Source organism: Globicephala melas, chromosome 2 (genome assembly GCF_963455315.2).
Source record: "Globicephala melas chromosome 2, mGloMel1.2, whole genome shotgun sequence".
Classification (NCBI taxonomy): Eukaryota; Metazoa; Chordata; class Mammalia; order Artiodactyla; family Delphinidae; genus Globicephala; species Globicephala melas.
Window position 1 is genome coordinate 101567132 of NC_083315.2, and position 24928 is coordinate 101592059.

Sequence of the window (24928 nt, forward strand, 5' to 3'; positions counted from 1 at the left end):
GGGCTGACTCGCAACAGCCCCACGGCGCTCCTTCCAATCAGCGGAGAGCGACGCACGTCGTTGCGGAAATGACGGCAGTTCCGTGTCCAGTGGGGCGGTGGGAGCGATGAGGGCACTGAGACCGTGGTAGGCGTTGTGTGAAGATGGAGGTAGGCTCTTCAGAGTTAGAAGGCTGGCGAGAGAGCCTGGCTAACGGGGTTGAAGCAGAGGCGGGAAGCCGGGCGGAGAGGCTGCTGACGGGAGGGGCGAGAGAGCAGGGTTTGGGGAGTGATGTCATAATGTCGGGGTCAGAATCTGTCGCTCCGAGCCAACTCCCTGCTTCCCCTAACTTATCCCCGCGGCTTTCTTTTGGTTTCCAGTTTCCCGGAGGAAATGACAATTACCTGACGATCACAGGGCCCTCGCACCCCTTCCTGTCAGGGGCCGAGGTGAGCACGAGCTGCCGACGCTGCGGGGGGGAGGGCGTGAGGCAGCGGCGGGGCCGGGTGGTGGGGAGGAGAGCGCGGACGCCAGGGGCCGGGTGTTGGGAACGGGGTCCGCGATTGATGTTTGGAGAAAAGTGGCAGCTGCCTCCACAGGCTATGAGGACCATGGGGATGGCCCGGGAAGCTGCTGTCATCAGAAAAGCAGGACGTTGGAAAAGACCGAACCTATTTCAGACTGATCTGGATTGGAATACAGAGTGGAATTGTCTCCTTTCGTGGAGGAGAAATAACTACAATAATCTTGGGAGATCGCAGCGGGGAGAAATTGTTTAAGCCAAAGAAATTTGAGACAGGGAAGGAATTTACCTACCAGAGGTTAACTGTGGAATGTGTTCATTTTTAAAACATACTTTGTTGAAGGGGTCTTTGTTTCATTTAAATTTCCTACCCAGTGATTTTTGGAAAAGTTAATAGTTATGTTTACTTACATGGTGTTAGCTTGTTTTGCTAGTGACAGGATGAAAGGAAATAGTTGCCAGAAAACATGAAGGGAGTTGAGTAGACCATGCATTTCTTTTTTTTGAATAAATTTATTTATTTTACTTATTTTTGGCTGCGTTGGGTCTTCGTTCCTGCGTACAGGCTTTCTCTAGTTGCGGCGAGCGGGGCTACTCATCTTTGCGGTCCGCGGGCTTCTCATTGCGGTGGCCTTTCTTGCTGTGGAGTACGGGCTCTAGGGTGTACGGGCTTCAGTAGTTGTGGCGCGCGGGCTCTAGAGTGCAGGCTCAGTAGTTGTGGCGCACGGGCTCAGTAGTTGTGGTGCACGGGCTTAGTTGCTCCACGGCATGTAGGATCTTCCCGGACCAGGGATCGAACCCGTGTTCCCTGCATTGGCAGGCAGATTCTCAACCACTACGCCACCAGGGAAGTCCCTAGACCATGCATTTCTGTTTGCCAGTGACTCAGAGTTTGGGCAGGTTACTTCACCCTTGTATGTCACAAGTTTCCCCAGCTGTCAGATGGCTGTAATAATAGTTTTTTATGATGATGTGAAGTAGAAGTAACGATCATGGTGAGGTCCTTTAGTATTCGTGGAAGAGTTTTAGTTGAAATATTGTCGTAAGTGTATCATTTGCTTAGGCAAGGCAAAAGAGTAAGATGGAACAGAAAAATAAATTTTTCGGTCTTTGAGAAACTGAAGTCTTGAACTTTGTACTATCTTTTGAGGATTTTAGTTTTTTTAAAAACGTTGTGTAAACCATTTGCATCAGTGTTTTGTATCTAGAATTATCAATTGCTGTTGAATGAACTTATAACAAAATTTAATGTTTTCGTGGATGAGAATTAGATTAGCAAGGAGCATTTGCTTTTTTTAAACTGCTTTATCGTGATTACTATTCATTATTATTCTTCTAAGCCGGGGAAAGTGTGAATCAGATAAGCAGCAAATTTAGAAACAATATAAAACAAAAATCTGTTTGATGCTTTGCTGTCTCTTTGCTAGTTTCTTCTGAGTGATATCTCCATGGTTTAATTTCACTGTTTGGAGTGCTGTAAATTTCACATTGGGCTCATCCACATGAAAACGCATCATTGCCAATTTCTTCTGAATCAGGTCTCCACATTTAAATTTCTTTTTATTTATTTATTTATTTATGGCTGCGTTGTGTCTTCATTGCTGCGCGAGAGCTTTCTCTAGTTGCAGCGAGCCGGGGCTACTCTTTGTTGCAATGCTGGGCTTCTCTTGTTGCGGAGCACGGGCTCTAGGCGTGCAGGCTCTAGAACACAGGCTCAGTAGTTGTGGCTCATGGGCTTAGTTACTATGCGGCATGTGGGATCTTCCGGACCAGGGCTCAAACCCGTGTCCCCTGCATTGGCAGGCAGATTCTTAACCACTGTGCCACCAGGGAAGTCCTTAAATTTCTTTATTTAGAGTGTTGTAAATTTCACACTGGGCTCATCAAGAAACTTTCCGGGTTTGAGTCTATCCTTTGTTTTTGCTTTTATGACTTTAAGAAATGTTTTAAAAAACTATTTTGCCAAGAAGCTCATAACTAAATTTCAGTGGATTCCTTTAGCCTAGAGCCCTGTCAGTGTTAACATTTCTCCTTGTCATTACAACTTCTTCACCTTTCTTTCCCCCCTTGTTTGTTTGGTTTTGTTGTTGTTGTTTCAGTTTTTTAATTTGTTTTTCCTTTATTTCAATTGGTTTGTGGTTTTTGTTTTTTCTGGTCTTACTGTGAGCCACCCCAAATATGTCTTAGAACTAGATAAAGGTAATTAAAAAAATTTTTTTCTTTTAGAAGAGTAAGTTTTAGAGTTTTCTTGCAAGAAAAAGAAATGTCCACAAAAGTAATAACCATAAAAAAGTTGAAAAATTGGACTTCATTGAAATTAAGAACCTTTTTTTTTGTTGTTGTTGCACCATGCGGCTTGTGGGATCTTAGTTCCCTGACCAGGGATCAAATCTGGCCCTGGCAGTGAGAGCACCGAGTGCCAGCCACTGGACTACCAGGGAATTCCCGAAATTCACAGACTGGGAGAAGATATTTTAATACATGTATCTGGCTCATATTCAGAATATATTCAAATACTTATGCAGAGTAAAATAAAGAATCCCATTTTAAAATGGGCAAAATATTTAAACTCGCACCTCAGGGCTTCCCTGGTGGCGCAGTGGTTGAGAATCTGCCTGCCAATGCAGGGGACACGGGTTCGAACCCTGGTCTGGGAAGATCCCACATGCCATGGAGCAACTAAGCCCCTGTGCCACAACTACCAAGCCTGTGCTCTAAAGCACGCAAGCCACAACTATTGAAACCCACGTGCCACAACTACTGAAGCCCATGCGCCTAGTGCCCGTGCTCTGCAACAAGAGAAGCCACCGCAATGAGAATCCCACGCACTGCAACGAAAACCCAACGTGGCCAAAAATAAATAAATTAAAAAAAATAAAATAAATAAACTTGCACCTCACAAGAAAGGATATCCAAATTGTTATTAGGCGTATGAAAAAGTGTCATTGTCATCGTCACTCATTAGGGAAATGCCAATTAAAATCACAATGAGATACCATTTCACACCCATCAGAATGTTGAAAATTTAAAAGACAATTCCAGGAGTTGGCAAGGATATAGATAACTCTTAATCATTGCTGGTGAGAGTGTAAATTGATTCAACTTCTTTGGAAAACTAGCATTATCTACTAAAGATAAACATATACCTACCCTGTAACCTGGTAATTCCACTCCTTGTTATATACGTAAGAGAAATGAGTGCATATACTAACCGAAACATGTTCACAGCAACTTTATTTATATAGCTACACAGTGGAAACAAAACCAGATGTCTATAAACTAATTTGTTAAAAGGAATGCAACACAGCAATAAAAAAGCATGAACTACTAATAAATGCAACCTGGGTGATCTCAAAAATATATTACTGAGTAAAAGAAGCCAGACAAAAAAGGGTAGACACTATAATAGTTTTTTTTTTTGGCGGGGCGTGGCGGACGGTGCACCTGACAGCATGCGGGATCTTAGTTCCCTGAGCAGGGATCAAACCTGTGCCTCCTGCAGTGGAAGCGTGGACTCTTAACCACTGTACTGCCAAGGAAGTCCCCATGAGTTCATTTTTTAATGAAGATCAAGAATAGACCACACTAAACTATGCTGATGGAGATCAGAATACTGCTACCTGTTGTGGAAGGGAGGGAGTATTGACTAGGAAGGAGCATGAGAAAATCTTTTAGAGTGATGGAAATGTTCTGTATCTTTATCTGGGTGGTAGTTAATTGGGTGTTTACGTATGTAAAAATTCATTGGGCCATACACTTAAAATTTATGTGCTTTACATAAGTTATGCCTTAGTAAAATAAGAAATAATAATTTTTTAAAAGTACATGTCCAGAGAGGAAGGCTTAGCATTTATTACAGCATTGCTTGAGATAGGAAAGCTGTATAATCTGAAGGGAGTTTAATCTTTCTGTTTCTCTTGTTTAGGCTGGCACTTAAATAATGATATTGTGCTTTGAGCACTCTGGGGAAATAAGTTATAAAGATAACTATCCTTAGTTAGGAAAAGTAATCATTAGAACCAGTTAATGATTTCAGGCTGAATAGTTAAAATTTTCACTACTGTATTAGTTTTTAAAAACAATTAAACTATTTTAATAATCTGTAGTACCGGGGTAATGTTGAATAAATAGGTGTTTGATTAAAATAAATTTCCTTAAAATGAATAATCTACACAAGAAAGTACTTAAAGAAATACTGGATTGTGTGCTTTGATATAGAGGAATGTGAAAAGATAGGGAAATGGTATTTTTTTATATTTTGGTTCTCTCAATGCTAAGCATCCTTGCTTATAAAGTGTAATTCCCAAACTGCTTTCTTCCTCATAAAGGCCCAGGAATTTAACAGAGAAGGAAACAAAAGCTGAGTTGAGAAGGTAGTGGTATCATGTTCCTATTTCCACCTTCTGTGTCCAAATCATTTATTTTTACTTTAATATTTGCTACAGTTTTATCTTTATTTTATGTTTGACAATCTAGAGTATGATTTAGTTATGTGGTGAATCCACTAAAATAAAATAACTTTAGATATTGGATTTACCTATAATCTTACAGATAACTTGTGGTAGTAAAAGATTTAGAGTGGATCTCTATTCTAGTATGTGTGTGGTTTACCTTTCTGTATTCTTGATCATTACCATTATTTTACTCTTCTTTTTTAAAGGAAGAAACAAATAAAACAAAATCAAAAAAAACACCGTTAAAGCCACAGATACTGAATAACAAAGCTGTTTGCACATTCCAGGGGGTGGTACATAGAAAGAATGTCTTGTTAATTGGTTACTATGGAATCTCTACATGTCTGGTTTTTTAGTGTACTCCATGAGAGCGCTCCAGATAGTTTATGAGGGCTGGTCCTTTGCAGAACACTGGTCTCCTGTTTTGGATATGAGTTTTTATTCTTTTTCAGTTCTCATTTATAGTATCATTTTCATATCTTGGCAGAGTTGCTTTTTTATTGTGGTAAGCAGAATAGGATAGTCATTTTTTGCTTTACTTTTGCTGTATCCTCTTAAAAAATTGTACACCACTATTATACAACTATAAATCTAGTACAGTAAATGTTTCCCCAGGTCCTTTTTCCTGCCCCTGTAACTTTTGTTTGTTTGCATGAGAATTTGGTAAAAATCTTTGTACTCTTCTTCCTGAAAAATGAGCACATGAACTTAAACTGAAATCTCAGGAAAAAATCATGGACCTGAAGTTAACAACTTCCACACAATAACAAAAATGAGTTGTGTACTGAGAAAAGTTCAGTTCTTGGGGAGAGTTTTAGTTTTTCCTAAAGAATTGTCTGCTCCCATGCTCTTTATGTATGCTCCTCTCATGTTATATCACAAATTTTTACCATGCTAAGTAAAATAGTAAGGCTCTTGGAGGAGGAAAATATAGAAATGAAGCTATATACATATCTTTTTGTCGTTTAGGAAACTTCTCTCAGTGTGATGTGATTTCAGAGAAATCAAGCATTTCACAGGCATGCTCTTTCTCCCTGGTTTTACTAGCTGGAAATATTCTTTCTAGCAAAATTTAAAAATGCTGATATTAGTGAGACCCTTTCTGGGTTTGGAAAAGTCTTGAGGAATTCCTAAAGAATGCTTTACTTAATCATGAAAAAACCCCCGAAACTGTGAGTACCTATTTAATTTGATCTGAATCAGTTGGTATTTACTGTGCCATGTGACAAGGTTGATAGAATTTAAAGTTTCTAAAATTCCAGCAATCTGTGGTAATTGGTTGGGGCAGGTGTTAAGTTAAATAATTAGGATATTAATATTATCATTAAGCAGTTATATGTATCAGGCCATGTGATAAAGTTTTGTATACTAAATCCCATAAATCCTCATAATAACCATATAAGGAGATTACCATTACAAGTCCCATTTTATAGATGAGGAAAATCCATTCAAGGTCATATAGTAAATGGCAGAGAAGGGACTTGAACCCAGATCTCTGTGACACCAAAGTCTCTTGCCATTATTAAGGCTCTGTTGCTGCAGATGCTGCCATTTTAGTTTTTTAGTGTCAAAAGGAACCATAACATTTAATGTATCTTAGGTCAGACATTGGTCTGTAGCTCCGTGAATTGTGGCGTCATTCAGAATAGAAATAGTGTATTATTATTGTAGTTGGACTCAGAGGAAGGATTTGGGTCTTCACCTGGAATAATTTTTTTCTTCCTTTCTTGCAGAAAGTCTTGTTCAGAGCAAGACAGGAATGTGTTCAGGAACTGTTAGAGAACCAGTTTGCCCTCTGGCTATATCTCTTAATGAAGGTTTTTCTCCTCACTCTTATCCTTATCTTAGCATTGTTGGGTTTTCCAAAAATCTTGTACACATGGAAATTTTATTTGTTGTTAGTATCGTGATTTCTAAAATGGAGAAGTGGTAGGAAACTCTTAAGTGCATATATTTTAGAGGGGCATAAAGTTCCCATGATCCTTTTAGGATCTGCTTCAAAGGAACCTAAAACAACAGTCAAAGTATAATTGTCTAGTTGACAATGAATTTCTGTGGTCTAACAGTTCAGGTGTAGTAAGTATGAAATAACTGCTGTCTATTAGAATAGAGAGATTTTAAGCATCATAGCTAAACAGGTTATAAAGGTTGGGTCCCTACTAATGGTGCTGAAAGAATCATTCATTAGACCAATAGGCAAAATAGTTTAGGACAACCAAGATGGTAAAGGTAGAAAAGAGAGAAAAGAACTGAAAATTGTGATTGATGTTGGCAGCCTTGTATGTGACATATGGCCAAGGATATGAGGAAGATTTATTTGTAAAATTAAATAGGTCCTAGGAAATTGATAACAGAAATGGTATCCAGGCCAAAAAGAGGTACACTGAGAATCTCCAGTACTCAGCCATGTTCTTCACTTAGCAGTATGCAGTTCCTCCTCTTCCCACTAAGTCTTTTTCCCTTTTTTTCCTCCCTACAGACGTTCCATACACCAAGCCTGGGTGATGAAGAATTTGAAATCCCCCCTATCTCCTTGGATTCTGATCCCTCACTGGCTGTCTCAGATGTGGTTGGCCACTTTGATGACCTGGCAGACCCTTCCTCCTCTCAGGATGGCAGCTTTTCAGCCCAGTATGGGGTCCAGACATTGGACATGCCTGTGGGCATGACCCATGGCTTGATGGAGCAGGGCGGGGGGCTCCTGAGTGGGGGCTTGACCATGGTAAGGGGCAAGACATTATCAGGCTTACCCAAGCTCATGGGCATGGTGTTAGGGGAGACATAAGTAACTCTATTCCCTGCTACACTTGGGTAGTATTTATTTTCCATTCTTTTGGCTAAAGGCTCACCAACAAAGACCTCGTTTCCCCTGAATAAGTGAGATGTATCATCTGAATCAATTTTACTTGAAAACTGGTTTAAAATTGTAAGATGTCCAGTGTTAACCCTGAAATGAAAATGATTTATTGGGATTTTTGAAAGAAAAGTTTTTTCCCTACTACTATGGCTTTCATATCCTAGGATTCAAGTGTGAGTGTGATTGCTGGCATGCTGAGGGATGTATTCAAAAAACTGTCTGAACCAAAAGTATTAATTGTGGATTAGTATGTGTTATAAATCAGTGTATTTGGGCTTCTAGCACATCTCATTAGTAGCACATCTTCACCCACTGTACTTGATGCCAAACATCTCTAACATTGCCCTTATGCACTCTGATTTGCCTGTGTATTGCAGCTTTAAGAGCCGTTATTTAGGAGGGTACAGGGAGAACGTTTTTCATTCCCCTGTGTGTCATCACTCTCTCTAGATTACTGAATAACTTACTTGCTCTTTAAATTAACTTGTCCAAAATTATGACTTCTTTGGTTATTTTTAGTTATTTTGGAATAGGCCTTTGAGTACAAAGAAGTGACTTAGTACTCAATTTGTAATTTCTGTACTTTATTAAAAAGCTTAATATGTTTTATATGTAGACAAATTATTTGATCTTTGTTTAAATGATGATACTTTCTGGGTAAGCAGAGGGTTTATAAATTGTCCTGAATTCCGGTGGGGGGAAGGGAAGGGTAGTGCTTTTTATATTTAGTGTTTAATTAGTCCTTCTGCTTCTCTCAGGACTTGGATCATTCTATAGGAACTCAGTATAGCGCCAATCCACCTGTTACAATTGATGTACCAATGACAGACATGACATCTGGCTTGATGGGGCATAGCCAGTTGACCACCATTGATCAGTCAGAACTGAGTTCTCAACTTGGTTTGAGCTTAGGGGGTGGCACCATCCTGCCACCTGCCCAGTCACCTGAGGATCGTCTTTCAACCACACCTTCACCTACTAGTTCACTTCATGAGGATGGTGTTGAGGAATTCCGGAGGGTGAGGCATTCCCTGCCAAAATCAAATCTGCCATATTATTCTGGGATAAAACTCTTGACCTACAGCTCCTACTAAGTATTCTTTACTCCTGCCCTGCTGTCTCCTCTGCTCTTTTCTGGGTATGGGGTCCTGCCTCTCTAGTTATAGTTTATAATGCTCCTTCCAATCTCCATTCTTATTGGTCCTCACGTACTTTACTGTCTTAATCCTATTGCCTCTACTTTTAGCATTTCTGAGAATTCCATTCATGTGACTAGTTTACCCCATATAAAAGTCCTTTTCTTTCAGTTCTCCCGACATGATACTTCTCTTCTTCTTGTAATTCTCTCTCTTTCCCCCCCCACAGCAACTTCCCAGCCAGAAGACAGTTGTGGTGGAAGCAGGGAAAAAGCAGAAGGCCCCAAAGAAGAGAAAAAAGAAGGATCCTAATGAACCTCAAAAACCAGTTTCAGCATATGCTTTATTCTTTCGTGACACACAGGCTGCCATCAAGGGACAGAATCCCAATGCCACTTTTGGGGAGGTTTCAAAAATTGTGGCTTCCATGTGGGACAGTCTTGGAGAGGAGCAAAAACAGGTGAGCAAATAACAAGGAACTAGTGGTTAGTGAATGTTCAAGTTTTAACTTCCTTATGTGTTCTTATTTCATATCAGCTCTTTGTTAATGGCATTCAAGATCATCCTTCATCTTAAAAGTTGCAGCCATACACTGAATCCCAAATACCCATCTAAATACTATAGGGAGTTCCCTGGTGGTCCAGTGGCCAAGACTCCATGCTCCCAATGCCGGGGGCCCGGGTTCAATCCCTGGTCAGGGAACTAGATCCCACATGCCACAACTAAGACCCGGTGCAGCCAAATAAATATTTAAATATTTTAAAAATAAATAAAAACAAATTTTAAAAAAAATTATTATAAAAAACACTGAATCTAACTTTCTATGCCTTTTTTTTCTATCTGTAAAATTAGGCTATTCTTTGGTGAGTTGCATGCTGTAGCTAACTCTAAAATCCACAGCAAAGTTTGAATTTTTTCATTGGCCTCATATAAACTTGAGAACTATAGTTAACCTCCCTAAATTTAACCTGGATTAAACAAATGAAAATTGTGATACTACATGAATATAAGATACAGTTGAAATTGAAGATGGCTATAATTATCATTACCTTACACTCCCCAGGTCGTCTTATTTCTTAACCACTGGACCACCAGGGAAGTCCCCAATTTATTATTTCTTATGATTCTGTAAATTGGTTGGGTGTTTTTCCTGGTGTTCTTACCTGGGCTCATTCCTACAGTCGTACCCAAACAACAGCTGGTATGGCTTATCAAGATGACCTTGCTCCCGTGCCTGGCAGTTGGTGCTACCTGTTGGCTGAAATGCCTTGGTTCTCTTTCACATGGTCTCTCATCCTCCAAATAGGCTAGACTGGCTTCTTTACACTATGGCAGAGTTAGAGCAGTATTCCAAGAGAACAAAAACAGATGTCCACAAGTTCTCTTTTTGTCAATTCAGCCACATTCTAATGGTTAAAGCAACTCACAGAGCTAGCCCAAATTCAAAGGAATGGGAAATAAGTTTCAGCTGTTGATGGAAGACTAGGTATGCAGCACAGGAAGAATTCTTGTGGCTATCATTGCAAACAGTTTAGCACATTTCCTTAAGGGAAAGTATACTGGTTAGACACAATCCCAGACTAAGCAGACTACTCATCTTATTGGGGGTCAGGATTTGTTCTGGTTACACAGGTGTGAGCAAGGGTTGCTGTTGGCTTTAGAAGTGTAGCTATTCTGCAAGCCTACTGTTGATTGGCTGGCTTTCAGATGCATGGTCACTGGAAAGTCTGCCATGGTGGCTGTCTTGATTACTAGCTTTCAGGAGTTGTCAATATTTAGACTGAGATGAATTGTCTTTCATTGATGAATGATGTAGGATTATCAGTCTTTACTAGGAGTTTGTGGACTTTCTAAACTGTCTTTCATGCAGGTATATAAGAGGAAAACTGAAGCTGCCAAGAAAGAGTATCTGAAGGCTCTGGCTGCTTATAAAGACAATCAAGAGTGTCAGGTAAGAAGATTGGGGTAGGTGGATATTTAAACCAATAAAAACATTTTTAAAGCTGTATATTAGCAATTATAAGAAGTAAATACCACCAAAAACCTGTGGAACCTATTAATAGTATATAGTTATTAAAAGCTCAAAAATATGTAACAGGTTTCCCATTTGTTTCCATCGTAAACCTTGCCAAACGGTCTGAGTTTATTTTCATTGTTTACTTTAGCCAGGCAGACACATGGCTGCTCTTTTTTCTTTCTTCCTCTTCGTACCCCCCGCCTCCCCAATCTGTGATGTACCTTTTCTTGGGAGGTGATTAGAGTGAGGATGTCCTGGGGAAGAGAATAAATCTCCTGTTTTTTTTTTTTTTGGTCTTCTTTTAGGCTACTGTGGAAACAGTGGAATTGGATCCAGCGCCCCCATCACAGACTCCTTCTCCACCTCCTGTGACTACTGCTGAGCCAGCCTCTCCAGCAGCAGCCTCAACAGAGCCCCCTGCCCTGTCTCCTTCCATTGTTGTTAATTCCACTCTTTCATCCTATGTAGCAAACCAGGCATCTTCTGGGGCTGGGGGTCAGCCCAATATTACCAAGTTGATTATTACCAAACAGATGTTGCCCTCTTCTATTACTATGTCTCAAGGAGGGATGGTTACCGTTATCCCAGCCACAGTGGTGACCTCCCGGGGGATCCAACTAGGCCAAACCAGTACAGCTACTATCCAGCCTAGTCAGCAAGCCCAGATCGTCACTAGGTCAGTGCTGCAGGCAGCAGCTGCAGCAGCAGCTTCCATGCAACTGCCTCCGCCCCGACTACAACCCCCTCCGTTGCAGCAAATGCCTCAGCCCCCGGCTCAGCAGCAAGTCGCCATTCTGCAGCAGCCTCCCCCGCTGCAGGCCATGCAGCAGCCCCCACCTCAGAAATTTCGAATCAATCTACAGCAGCAGCCGCCGCCACTGCAGGTCAAGCTTGTGCCTCCACCCACTCTAAAAATGCAGACTACCTTGGTTCCACCACCTGTAGAAAGGAGTCCGGAGCGGCCTGTGAACAGCAGCCCTGAGACCCACACAGTGGAGGAAACCTCTCCTGAGACAATCTGTGAGATGATCACAGATGTAGTTCCTGAGGTGAGCCTCTGTTTTCAAGTATTTCCTCTAGACCAGTGAAAATGTGTAAGCATTTTTGGTTGACCTAATAAAAGCAGGGGTTGCTACTAGCATTTAATGCCTGGCACAACTAGGCGTATGAAATATCCTGTCAGTTCCCTGCAAGATACTCTGTAGTGTTCTTGGTGAGAAACATTAAGAGGGCCTCCTATCCTAGACTACTCCTTAACTAAGCAGAAGTAATACGGTAGTCAACTAAAGATATATCCTAAGCATAGAGTTATTTTTCAGGTGTCTTACCCAAGGATCCAAAGCTTTGGAGATAAATCCTTCCATTTCTCTCAAACCTTGACTGCTTGGCTTGATGTTTTTAAGTAAGGGGATGGGTAGGGAATACAGGTAGAAAAATTCAACTGGTTAGTATCATTGAGTCTTTTCAGAAACAAACAGATGCCAATTTACCCTAGTTTTAATTTGCACCTGACCAGTAGTCATTTTGAAATATAGGTCTGTTTGTGACTATAGTCCCACAATGAATGAAGCAGTCATTTTAAAGAAAAATACCACCCACCCCACCCCTTCAAAACCAGGAAACTATTAATCTCTAAGTTTTTTTCCTTTTTGCTAATGGCACCACGTTTTATCTTCTTAGTCTCTGATCTTAGTTGAGGTGACCCAACCTCTATTCACATTCTATTGATTTGATATTTTCAGAGGAATATTATTCAACTGTAGAATAAAGTCAGTGATGGGTAAAATTAAGATTAAACACTAGCAGTATGGCAGCATTCCCCTTATAGGAAGCATCTTCATGTCAATCTGCATGGCAAAATTCTAAAGCTGGATATAGAGAAGACCAAGAACTCACCTTCTTTTGGAAGTGTACCCCCATCTGTGAGGGACTGTAACATCTGTTGCTCCATTGGATCCTAGAGTTAATTTGACTAGCTGGCTAGCTAGGTAAGTAGCAATCCAATCCATCTTTGGTGCTCTCTCCCTCTCACAGGTTGAGTCTCCTTCTCAAATGGATGTTGAATTGGTGAGTGGGTCTCCTATGACGCTCTCACCCCAGCCTCGATGTGTGAGGTCCGGCTGTGAGAACCCTCCCGTTGTGAGTAAGGACTGGGACAATGAGTACTGCAGCAATGAGTGCGTGGTGAAGCACTGCAGGTGAGCTTACAGTTCCCCTTCTTATAATTCAAGTATGACTAAATTAACTGTGTTGGAAAACACAGTAACCCTGAGCATATAATCAGTACCACCTTACCTTTGGTAGAGTAGGTTGCTGTATACATCTGATTGTAGAAGCTGCTAGAGAAGTTCCCCTGCTTAAAAAAAGCTTACATTTGCCATGTAGATAAAGATGACATAATGAGCAGTTCACACTTTTCAGTTACATTACCTCTGTGTGTGCTCTTTAAAAATATGACACATCAAGCTGGTGGTGACTGAATCTTAGTTTAGCTTATCTCCTTAGTGCAAATCAGACCTCTTAGGGAATTAGAATTTGAGAAGGAATGGATAGGCGGTAAGTAGCACAATAAGGTGCTAAGTATAGGGGGAAAGGGAAGAAGTTCTGAAGATTTTCCCCATTTCCCCAATTTTCCTGAGATTGACCTACATCCATGAAACAAGGCATTGGTATTTCCTATCTCAAATCCTCCAAAGTAAATTAGGATTGCCTATACTTCTGACTCTTAGGCCCACTGCCTTTATATTCCTATTGGGTGATATATGTCAACCTATTTGTTTAAGACAAAGTTTTAAAAAGAATATATCTAGGCTGTAATTCTGAGTTTGTGTGTATCTTTTTCTTTCTTAGGGATGTCTTCTTGGCCTGGGTAGCCTCTAGAAACTCAAACACAGTAGTGTTTGTGAAGTAGTCCTGTTCTCCAAGCCAGTGAAGACTTACCTGCTGGGAACATGTCCACCGAGCCTGTTTTTAAAAAGACAAGCTGGGCTTCTGGTAGTGCCTGATCTCAACCCATGATGGTCCTTTATGTCCTTCACGTTACTCCCCTTTTGTCTCTCTTCTACAGGGGCCAGGCTATGGAGCAGGGCCATTGAGTTTGCTGGAATTGCTTTTTACTTTCACGTACAAGCAGAGATATCAGTGATAATAACAGGGGAAAGGGTGAAGGGCATATGAACAAGCAGAACATAGGGGTGGTGGCTAGGGGTGGGGAATTGTTTGAGGAAAACTTGTTGGTATAATTGTCATAGGACTTGCCTAAAATACTATTAAAATGATAGGATAATACTCAGCTTTGAGCCTAGGAGAAAACATCACTGTGTGCATCCATTTTAAAGGGGCTAAAAAAAGGCTGCATTAAAGGTTACCTCTTAAACAGGGAACTATTACTATCACATCTGCACATTAATTACTTTGAGAACAAAGGTTTTCAACATAGTAAGCACACTGGGCTGTAGAGAAAATAACATCACCTAGGAGCGTCTTTTATTTATTTCTCTGCAATATTTCTGTAGTCAACGCTCTTATCTCAGTTATCACAGTTTATGAGTGCAAAAGGCAGAACTCTACATCCTTAATATAAGAGGTTTCACCAAAGTTTAAAGAAGTTGTGTTCACTTGTGTTTGATGAAGTATCTTTTGAAAGATAGGCCAGAGGTGTTTTCACTTATATAATATATAGGCTAATTCTCTGCATACTCTAGGCACTTATTTAAATTTAATGTAAGATGTGCTTATTTCACTTTTCTTGGAAATAAACGAATAATAGACTAGCAAAGCCACATAGTTGTAACAGAATAAGCAACATTTCGAGCATGATAGCCCTAGTGATGATAATCTTAAATGAAACTCAAATCTTACCTTAAGAAATGTTGTCCCAGAGAACCCCCTTCTTGATTACCATGTTTACTAGCACTAATTGCTAATCACTTTGATCCTATACAGTATAATCAATATTTTAATGTTTTTCAAGCATTCATTTAGTTTGAACCCTTACAGCAACCCCATGAGGTAGGTAATATTCCCAGTCTACATATAAGTAATCATACTGAGAGATGAGTTACACAAGATCACACACTGTTAAGTGGCAGAGCCAGAACTTGACCTCGAAATCCCAACTACAATACAAAGTTTTATTTAAATAAGGAAAATAACTATTGTACAAATATTACTCTTCAGGTGCAGCCTGCAGAGCCATGGCTACGGATGCTTAGGTTTAGAAGTACTTCTATAGATTCTTAGGTTTAGAGATGATACCATCTGGATACCTTTGCTTGAACCGGGCAACCACATCTGGGTCTAGTAGGTGGATCCCATCCAGTTGGTTTCCAAGGGTGATCCTGAAGCATGGGGAAAGATGGGGCAAACCAAAAATCCTGGAATTTAAAGGCTTAATACTGTTAAAAGATACGTACTTTTTATTAAGACTGCCTATCATCTCATTGAATATTCGTGCCAATTCTTTTAAAAAGATCTTACTATTAGTATAGTATATGGTAGTATGGCTGGTTAGAAATTGGGCACAGATTCTGGTGTTAAAAAAGGCTGGATCTGTACTAATTAAGGGTTAATAACTTATGTTTAACCAGGCCTACTTCACAAAGTTGCTGCTGCCAGTGAGTGTCCTTTGGATTAGTGAAATGCTAGCAGCACGTCTTTTAAAGCTCTACTAACAGAATGAAAAATTAAAATTGTTGACAGATTACACAGATTCTCAGTAACCACCAGGGGGCTGATTCAGTACATCCCATAGAATAACAAAGATCTTTAGGTTGTAACAGTGGAGACCTTAAGAGCAGTGGTTTAAATCTTAAAACCTGTTGGGTTCCCAATGAATGTTGTTGGTTGCTTAAGAATCCTCTGAAGCCCATTTATAGACTAGTGGAATGTGAGGTGAAGCTCTACTAACTTCTGTCGTTGACCATAAACAGTTTTGCCCTTGGGGGCTAGCATGTTCTCTGGTCACCTTACCAGTTCGGTTGCACATTGTGTGGTCGTCCAAATAACTCAATCTTGCGAGTGCCAGGGGACAGTCTTTCAATCATGCCATAGATTTCATCCGGTTTATGACTAGTGGAACGAACCTAGGAAATAAAAGCTCTAGCTACTTTTAAGTTACCCAAGATTGAAATTCTAGCCCTTTCCATTTATGTTTATGATCCCAATGAGAAAACCTGGGATAAGAATATACCTGACTAGAATAACTGATAGCAGTTTTAAAATGTGCATCTTTGGATGCCTGGGCAAAGTACATACCTCAGCTACGATCACATCACAATCCAGACCCTGGTTGAAACCTTGGGGATTTCCTTTGACACCAACCTGCTCACCAGAGAACAGATTACCTTATGAAACCCCAGCATTTGAACTGTTTCTCAATAAGCAATCAAACAATTCCTATTTTTTGCTCCACCTATTGAATTGGGCCCCACTGCTGCTCACCAAGCAGTGTTCCTTCCCATGGTTCAACCAATGACCTGTGCGGCCTGTCCGAATGATGCGTTGCAGTTGATTTGTCTTCACCCAGATAATTTCATCTACCCGTTCGTAACTGTGGGGTATAAGAAAAAGAATTGGAGCTTTAATCAGGCTTTCACAGTTTAGGGGTGGTGCCATCTGTTCTACAGAGGCAAGGAATCACAGAATACGCTGAAAGAAAGGAACACATATCAACTACAGTAATTATGTACTTATTTCCCTCAAAAGAAAGCAACACAATGATCGTTACTTACCCCCAGAGGTTCAGACATTCTCTGCCCAACTCCATGGCCCTAGAAAGAAATAAAGGTTAAACAGCTATTTCCATGCCCATATTTCTTCTCCCTTCAAGATACATGTGTTGTCTTCAGTAGACATTCAGTGAACATGCGAGACACCATTAGGGCAACAGAATGGATCTAAGAATGAAAAAATAAAACTTAGTATCTATTCTCAATGACCTTACCTTTCACAAGCAACAAACGTAGAGTTTCATAGACTTCATGTGTCATTTGTGTTATAAACAGGCATTAGATCTCAGTAGGTAAAAAAGGCTGACTCACTTATATATTTAATAGCAGGGCTAGGAAAACCCAGGATTTTATCCCCACCCAGTACTCACTCTATACTATATCTGCCCATACCTACATATCTTTGAACTGCATTACCTGCCTGTGACCCAGAGGAAGAGAAAGCCATCATCCTGCAGTACTGGTATGTTGAGCCTGCGCATCTCATCATCTGTCAGGGTCCCATAGGGCAGCTCCATGTGAATATCCCAGGGTGGGTCAGCCATCACAACTGCAAACTTGCCCAAGATACTGACGTCCAGGTAGCGGATATCACAACAGATCCACTGCATGAGGTGGTATTTAGTCATCTTCCCTTCCTTTACTCTTAGATTCATGGCCCCAGTCCCTCTTTTTACATTTGATTTTCCTATTCCCTTAGATGCGTATCTATCCCACTCCATTCCCAATCAGCAGGGCGGATTGGTGATTTATGCCCTGCTTTCCTACATGTATGGCTACCCTACTAAGATAAAGGTCCTTAAGTTGAGGTAAGTTTTCTGAGCAGATAGGTACCTGAGGTGGGAAGAGTCGATCTGCATTGGAGTCACCTCCAACGCTCTGTGTAAGGGCAAGCTCCTGGCTTGGTGTATGGTCTTTGCTTCCAGGAGCTTCAGAATCCATGCAAGCATCAATTTCATAGTGAACATATTTGCAGGTATCCATGTGGAAACATGTGTTAAGGAAAGAGCAGTCACCTAATGACTCATCAGTGTGTTTATTGATGATCCGTCTGGGGAAATAAAAAGGGAGAATTGGAATCAAGATGGTGTTCCAGTTAGATGCCGCAGTTCGAGGTCCAAATTGTTGCAAAATTTCTAGTCTTTCACTATCATTAGAGCTGCCTCCACAAGTTTTCAAATAAGGAAGGCAGGTGACATTAAAATCTGTAATTTACACTAAAGAAAAGTTTTAATTCTTCTCTGAGCAAAGAGTTAACTTCCTTATGACAGGAAGGAAGGGCTTGCTAGTTAGAGCAGAATAAAGCACCTACCTAACAGCCCAGGTTCCTGTTTCTCCTAAGATCATCCTTCTTCCAGAGAACTTTAACTTTCACTGGGGCTCGGAGACAGAGATGTCTTGCTATTGCAAGAACAGAGGGGCATTTTTTTCTTTAAATCTCACATCGTTTTGGGAGTGCAGCCTGTATTCCCTCCCATAGAACACTACTTCTGAAAGTTTACCTTCAGAGTCTGGAAGTCTTAGACAAATCATATTAAAACCACTTAATAACAGGATTAAAGACAGAAACCCAATAACCGGAAGAAATGTGCTTAAAAAGAATGACTGCTTCTAGGAGACCCATCCAACCCTCTCCCTCCCAAAAGACCTGAAGTGCAGCTTGCGACAGGGCCGGTCAGCATCACTGGCTTTCATGCACTCCTCCTTGGTTCCATAGTCACAGAACTCTTGCACTTGAGCCCGACCTCGTGAGCGAAACTTTTCAACTATGGATTGTTCCTTGGCTGTTGTAGTATTCAGTAGCTCTAGGATCTCCTGACTAACCTGTGACAGAAGAAACCTTGGTCTTAAAAGGGTCTGTAGATAAAATTAGCCCTTAAACCACCTCTGCAAATTCTACTTGACATCAATGTCCTATGAGGGGTCAATAGACTAAGTTAATACGGGAAAATTGGAGCCCTAGGAGAAGAGATGTGTCATGGGTTTAGTCCTTTCTCACAAATGTGCATTTGGGATGAAATTAAAATATAAGAAGACTGGTTCCTACTGCTAAGCATTAAGCTAAACTCCCCTCCCCAGGAAAGCATTCCTTCCAACCAAAACCACTTACATTTATTAGGTACTGAACCAAGGCACAGTGCTAAGCACTTTAGTGTTTAGCTCAGAGCCTATGCAACAATCCTATAAGCAGGGGGTGGGGGAGCAGTAGGAAATGGATAACTATTGTGGGTCCAATATTTAATAGACTCAGAAACCACTACAATGCCATTCCACATTGTACAATCAATTTCCATAATTATTGGTCCATATGACTATCTTCCAGTATTCGTCCCCTCTATTACTATATTTGGATTCCTCTTCTCAAGATCTGATGATTCTTCCAAACAGATACAATGAAAAAGATTCTCTAAATCCGAGTTTCCCAACATTGGTGCATTGTTTACATTCTGGGCCAAATAACTCTTTGTCGTGTGGAGGTTGCCCTGCTAAGACTGTAGGATGCTTTGCAGCATCCCTGGCCTCTACCCACTAGATGCCTGTAGTGCTCCCGTGCTGTCACAAACCAAACATGTCTCCAGACATTGCCAAATGTCCTCTGGGGGTTGCGAGGGGGGTAAAATCATCCTCAGTTGAGAACCACTGCTCTAAACCCTGAATTCTAAGAACTGCTCTTCGCCCTCGGGGTAAATTCCTCTCAACCAAAGCTAAAATTCAAAGTACATGTGTGAAAGCATTTCCATCTACCCCTACCTTCTTGCTCTGTTGTTCCTTAGTAGATTGTTGGTTAAGAAGGCTCTCTATCTCCAGATCAACATCTGAGGCAGCATGTTTCCTTGACTTCTTGGTTGGCTCCTTGGCTACTTCTGATGCTGAAGAGGCCAAACCAGAGGCCAAAGAGCTAGCAAAGGCAGCTACTGTGGTCGAGTCCTGTTCTGCACGCCGCTTCTGCCCTGTGATAGTCCCCGCTACCTCCCCAGAGCCCTTTTTTTCTGCCACAGCCCCCATCATGGCAGACAGCTTGGAATGATCAGCGTAGGTCACAAGAGTGGGATGTGCATCATCTTGTAGGAGACCTCGCTTTACTTCAATCAACTCCTGAGCTGCAAACTTCTGTAGGAGGCTTTCCACCCCATCTTGAGTGGCAGGGGCATCTGGCTAAGGAAGGAGGATGGGGGGAAAGCATTAAGACACTGACCATGAACTGAAGAAAAACAGTGGTAGTTCCCAACCTTGTCTTATCTGGTCATTACCGTGGAGATGGCAAGACGGATGGACACAGCATCAGTGGGCAAAGTTAGCGCCAGATCAGAGAGGTGGTGTAGCAACTTCTTCTCTAATTCAGGGTCTGTAGCTAGTTCAGGAACTGCTGAAGCCGTGCTGGGCTTAGGGCCACCAGAAGTGGGTGCAGTAGGCACTGGGCTGTCACTACGGAAGGTTGGAGACAGTGCTGCCTCTGGATTCCGAAGATCTAGGAGTGAAGAGAAATGAAAATGAAAAAGGGCAACCATTGTCAATGTATACATTCCTCAGGAGTCAAGTTCTCCAGCATTCACAACACACAGTTCTTTCATTTCATGAAGAAAATTCTCTGACCAGATTTAGCACTAGATACCCCTTATTAAATCACACTCAAGCATTCACTGCTTTGCCAAGATAATCCTGGATTTTCTGGGAACCACTTACCTTTTCTCTGTTGGGTGAGAGGTCTTTTCCTAATTCCTTTCCTTGCTGTGCTTCAAAGAAATAAATTAGCAGCTTGGTAGATTTAAATGTCCATACCACCTCCCTTTAGTCACTCTAAAATGACAGCTGATATAATCAACCTGTAAGCCAGGAATATTTTCAACAACCTACACTGTGATCAAATCTTTTTGAAGAATTGAATTTGAATGAATTAAGGCCATTGGACATCAGAGGGTATAAAAAATGACAGGAGGGATTCCCTGGTGGTGCAGTGGTTGAGAGTCCACCTGCCGATGCAGGGGACACGGGTTCGTGCCCCGGTCCAGGCTAGGCCCGTGAGCCATGGCGGCTGAGCCTGCGCGTCCAGAGCCTGTGCTCCGCAACGGGAGAGGCCACAACAGTGAGAGGCCTGCGTACCGCCAAAAAAAAAAAAAAAAAAATGACAGCGTTGGGGGTTAGAATGATGCGACCTTTAAAGTGAAACACAAAAATTTTATAAAACTGCTGAAGCCCTGGTCACCAATGATATTTCTTGACTATATTTTTATCACTTACTCTAGTACTTCACAAGCTGGGTAGTCAACATAACCCTGAGAAGAGTTAAGAAACTCAAATCGGGACAAAATATTACCTTTGGGAGAGCCTAATATCTGTGATTATTTAGTTAAAATACAGATGAAATATTAAACATTCAGAACCTGTATTGGAATTCCGTTAAATACTATATAAGTGGGCCACTAGTTTACATTTAGAGATATTCTGGTTACTTAGAAATTTCCGCTCTAATGGAACTAACTTTAGTAAAATTTAACTCAGAAGTCTAAGGAAAATGGAGCTGAAGTATACCAAACACCTTGGGGGAACAGTTACATTTTAGGAAAATAACTTATACCCTACATGGAAAACAGACTCCACAATTCCATACTAGCTAGAAATGTTAAATAATTGCAGAACTTTCTTTACCTTGCTTATGTATGATTCTTTTATGTTCTGCTGGATCTCAGACTAGAACTTTTTTAAAAAAAACCCATAATCCTATTTATTTATTTATTTGGCTGCGTTGGGTCTTCGTTGTGGCACGCGGGATCTTTGTCGTGGCACACAAATACCCTAACAGACATCATCTCACTGAGGAAAAGCACTGATTTTGCTCCAATGTTAAATGTCAATAAGTTAAAAATGTACTTTTTATGATTAACCTGATACTACCAAGAATATAATATAAACATTTCTTCTTCTTACAGAGTTTTCACTTTCTCTGGTAACTAAATTTATGTTCTTTGAGTCATGTGTAATTTTTCTTAAAGTAAGCAAGAAGTCTATGAAAAGAACCACTTTAAACATACATTTTCAATCCCTGGAACTGGATACAGACATTTTTTTTCTCTTTGGTTATCTGACTGATCACTTGTTTTAATACAGTTCTTTTAAAAAACAGCCTGTGATTCTGGTTATGAATCCTTGTGTTAGTAACACCTCCTAGGAGTATTCTTTTCATGACATTCAGGACACTGAAGCTGAAAATATCTTTTTTAAAAAATACCTTTTTCCGGTTATTGGGAGGAGGAAGCTCACGTTTAATATTTTGGAAAAAATCTAACAGCTGATTAATGCAACTGTTATTTATAAATGGGCTTTAGCCACTCTGTGAATTCCATGAAGTCACTACAAATTTGGGGGAAAGACTCCAACGTTTTATCATTCTTAAAATGGGTCACTGGCAGAAAATCATTAGGAATCCTTGAGCTCCAACTCCTTCAGAAAGTATTTGTTCAGTTATTAATTCAGTATATTTACTGAGTGCTTCCATTATGCTGGTAACTATGCTGACACTCTGCTTCTAATCTAATGAAAAATTTAATGTGTTGGGCTCAGCAAAGGAATACTTAATACTTGAGTTCATTCTTTGGTTAAGAGCTCCGTTGAAGATAAACAAAATACTAGCTTGAAGACATAAAAATATGGCTGCTCTACTAACTTGCTGATCCCTAAAACATGTCAACATCTATATTCACATCTTCAATCCCATTGATGAAATACATTGAGCAATTCACATATTTATTAATGTGCTAAGCCTGGCCAAGTTTATTTTGTTTCAGTTAAAATTAAGTAAATATTTATTGGAAGTGATAATCCTCACTTCAAAAATCTGTACTTTACTCTATGGAAAACAGTACGGTGGTTCCTAAGAAAACTGAAAATAGAATTACCATATGATCCAGCAACTCCACTTCTGTTATATATCCAAAAAAGCTGAAAACAGCATCTTGAAGAGATATCTGCACAGCCATATTCACAGCAGCATTATTCACAATAGCCAAAAAGGTGGAAGCAAGTATCCACCAGTGGATAAATGGATAAACAAAATGTGGTACACACATACAATGGAATATTATTCAGCTTTAAAAAGGAAGGAAATTCTGACACTTGCTACAACATGGAGGAACCTTGAGGACATGCTAAGGGAAATCAGCCAGTCACAAAAAGACAAATACTTTATGATTCCATTTACATGAGGTATCTAGAGTAGTCAAACTCACAGAAACAAAATAGAACGGTGGTTGCCAGGGCCCGGGAGGAGGGGAAAATTAGGAATTATTGTTTAATGGGTACAGTTTCAGTTTTGCAAGACAAAAAACTTCTAGAGATTGGTTGCACAATAGTGTGAATATATATACATCACACTATCAACTATACATTTTAAAATGGTTAAGATGGTAAATTTTATGTTATGTGTATTTTGCCACACTTTTTTAAAAAGTTGTACTTTAAAAATGCCCAGCTAACAAAGGTCTCCCAATGATTCTTGGTTCATAGTATTCTGCATTCATTAATGACACGAATACATTTTAGTTTACTCAATATCCCTGTCTTTTAACATTAACCTCAGAAGTAAACAAGTATCAGATTTCAGTAATGCTATAAAAATCTAGATGTGGTAAGAAAATTTTTATTTTCTGTGAGAAAAGAACTGACTGAAGAAAAAAAACTTTGCATATGGCGCAATGTTTGGTTAATACCAAAGTGTGGTTAATACCATGGAGAAGTGAAATGGAATTTCTATTAATTAATCCATGATAATATGACTTGCACTTCTTCCCCTACTTACCCTGCCTTCTTACCTTCCCTTTAATTGTCTAAGTCCTACATAGCCATAGAGACCAAATTCCAAGTGCCAACTCTTCCCTGATGCCTTCACTGGCTAAACCGACTCTTGTTACTTCTACCTTCACTGTACTCATTGTGGAATCGATTCATTTGGCATTTTACATATGTCATATTGTATTTCTGACTCTTCCTTTATCCCCAACTAAATTTTAAACTCCTTGAGGGCAGGGACACTGTCTTTTGTCTAACTGGACTCATGTACGCTGTAGACACTCGATAGATGTTCATTGATTATGGTATAACAGCCCTGCCAGAGCATCTTCTAGTTCCAAGGGCCAGACTACAAGTGCATGGACCTAATATATATTTCAACACAAGATTTACAGACGGACTCGAGTATACTGATATACAGTGCAACAAGCTACGCACAAGAGCGGTACGGATTCATTATCCTTGTAGATCTTTGATTTGCCTTAGATAATTCAGGGCTTGTGCTGGGGATGTGGTATGAGTAGCACTTAACCTTTTGAGGTTCCTTCAAGTTTTAAGACTGTGACACAGGAGAAAACGGGAGGGGAGAAAAAGTTTAAAAACAAATGTTTTCAGATTCCTGCTCAGTGTGTAAACGTCTAAGACAATGCCAGTTCCTCTACTCGTTTAGCAACACCGAGTGCTAACTCTGCGAGGGCCATTGAGCTGAGCACTGTGGATATAAAGGTTCCGTACTTGCTCTCACAGCGCCCCGAATCTCAAAAGACATGACCACTAAAAAGCAATTGCTATAACCGAGAAAAGAACAAAGCGCCACGGGAGTAACTAAAAAAAGGGACTTGCTGCTTCGAGGGATCGGGGGCTGAAAGGCCTAGCAAGTGAGACGCTCTCAGACTCAAGAGGAGTCAACCTGACGCGGGGAGGCGGAGGCTTCCGGCCGGGGAAAGCGGAACCGGCGGAACCAGGGCCCAGGCTGGGAAGGAGCCGCGACTACTTGCAGCAGGCTGAAGCGTCTGTGCTGCTGAGGTGGGGGGAGAAGAGTACCAGTGTATGAAGGCTTAAAGAAACGGCAGTTTGGGGAAAGGCACCGACTCGGGAGCTGTGTTTTTCTCCAGGGTTCCCTCCAGCCCTCCCCGGCTAAGGCTCGGCCCCAACAGTCCCGCGCCTCACCCAAGTGCCCCGAGTCCTGCTTCCGCCTCCGCTGCAGCCTCTCCCGCAGAGAATCCAGCTGCTTTTTGTGGGCCTGGATAGAGCTCCACGTGTCCGACATTTCGGTCTCGCAGCCCAGACACGTCCCGAACCAAGGGCGACTGCTTTCCACCTCTCAGCCCTAGTTCCAAGAATTATCCAACTCTCATGCGGACACCCGAAGCCTAACCGGAAAGAGATCCCGGGAGACGCACCGGACGGAAAGTCATTTCCGGTTTTGCTCTCCCTTTGAAGCTGAAAC

General features: G+C 41.0%; 2 protein-coding genes across 2 annotated transcripts; one reads left to right on the plus strand and one right to left on the minus strand.

The window, feature by feature from the left end:
* The first annotated feature begins 39 nt into the window (after positions 1-39).
* Positions 40-15211, plus strand: TOX4 (TOX high mobility group box family member 4). Its single transcript, XM_030844146.3, has 9 exons — positions 40-149; positions 360-428; positions 7436-7678; positions 8572-8832; positions 9179-9409; positions 10820-10900; positions 11272-12015; positions 13001-13164; positions 13817-15211. The coding sequence occupies exons 1-9, from the start codon at positions 144-146 to the stop codon at positions 13875-13877; spliced, it is 1860 nt and encodes a 619-aa protein (XP_030700006.1). The 5' UTR covers positions 40-143; the 3' UTR covers positions 13878-15211.
* On the minus strand, positions 11234-24881 carry METTL3 (methyltransferase 3, N6-adenosine-methyltransferase complex catalytic subunit). Its single transcript, XM_030844149.3, has 11 exons — positions 24649-24881; positions 19947-20164; positions 19447-19851; positions 18344-18519; positions 17530-17746; positions 17113-17300; positions 16699-16737; positions 16409-16517; positions 16223-16288; positions 15938-16050; positions 11234-15306 (listed from the first exon to the last, which is right to left on the minus strand). Exons 1-11 carry the CDS (start codon positions 24746-24748, stop codon positions 15195-15197), a joined length of 1743 nt encoding a protein of 580 aa, XP_030700009.1. The 5' UTR covers positions 24749-24881; the 3' UTR covers positions 11234-15194.
* Positions 24882-24928: the final 47 nt, after the last annotated feature.

Excerpts from the sequence above, each read along its gene's own strand:
- TOX4 (XM_030844146.3), top strand. Across the intron at positions 7,679-8,571 it reads TGAGTGGGGGCTTGACCATG|GACTTGGATCATTCTATAGG; the intron begins GTAAGGGGCAAG and ends TGCTTCTCTCAG. Across the intron at positions 9,410-10,819 it reads TTGGAGAGGAGCAAAAACAG|GTATATAAGAGGAAAACTGA; the intron begins GTGAGCAAATAA and ends TCTTTCATGCAG.
- METTL3 (XM_030844149.3), bottom strand. The coding sequence starts at position 24,748 with ATGTCGGACACGTGGAGCTCTATCCAGGCCCACAAAAAGCAGCTGGAT. Across the intron at positions 17,301-17,529 it reads ATCGACTCTTCCCACCTCAG|TGGATCTGTTGTGATATCCG; the intron begins GTACCTATCTGC and ends CACCTCATGCAG. Across the intron at positions 16,289-16,408 it reads ATGGGAAGGAACACTGCTTG|GTTGGTGTCAAAGGAAATCC; the intron begins GTGAGCAGCAGT and ends TCTGGTGAGCAG.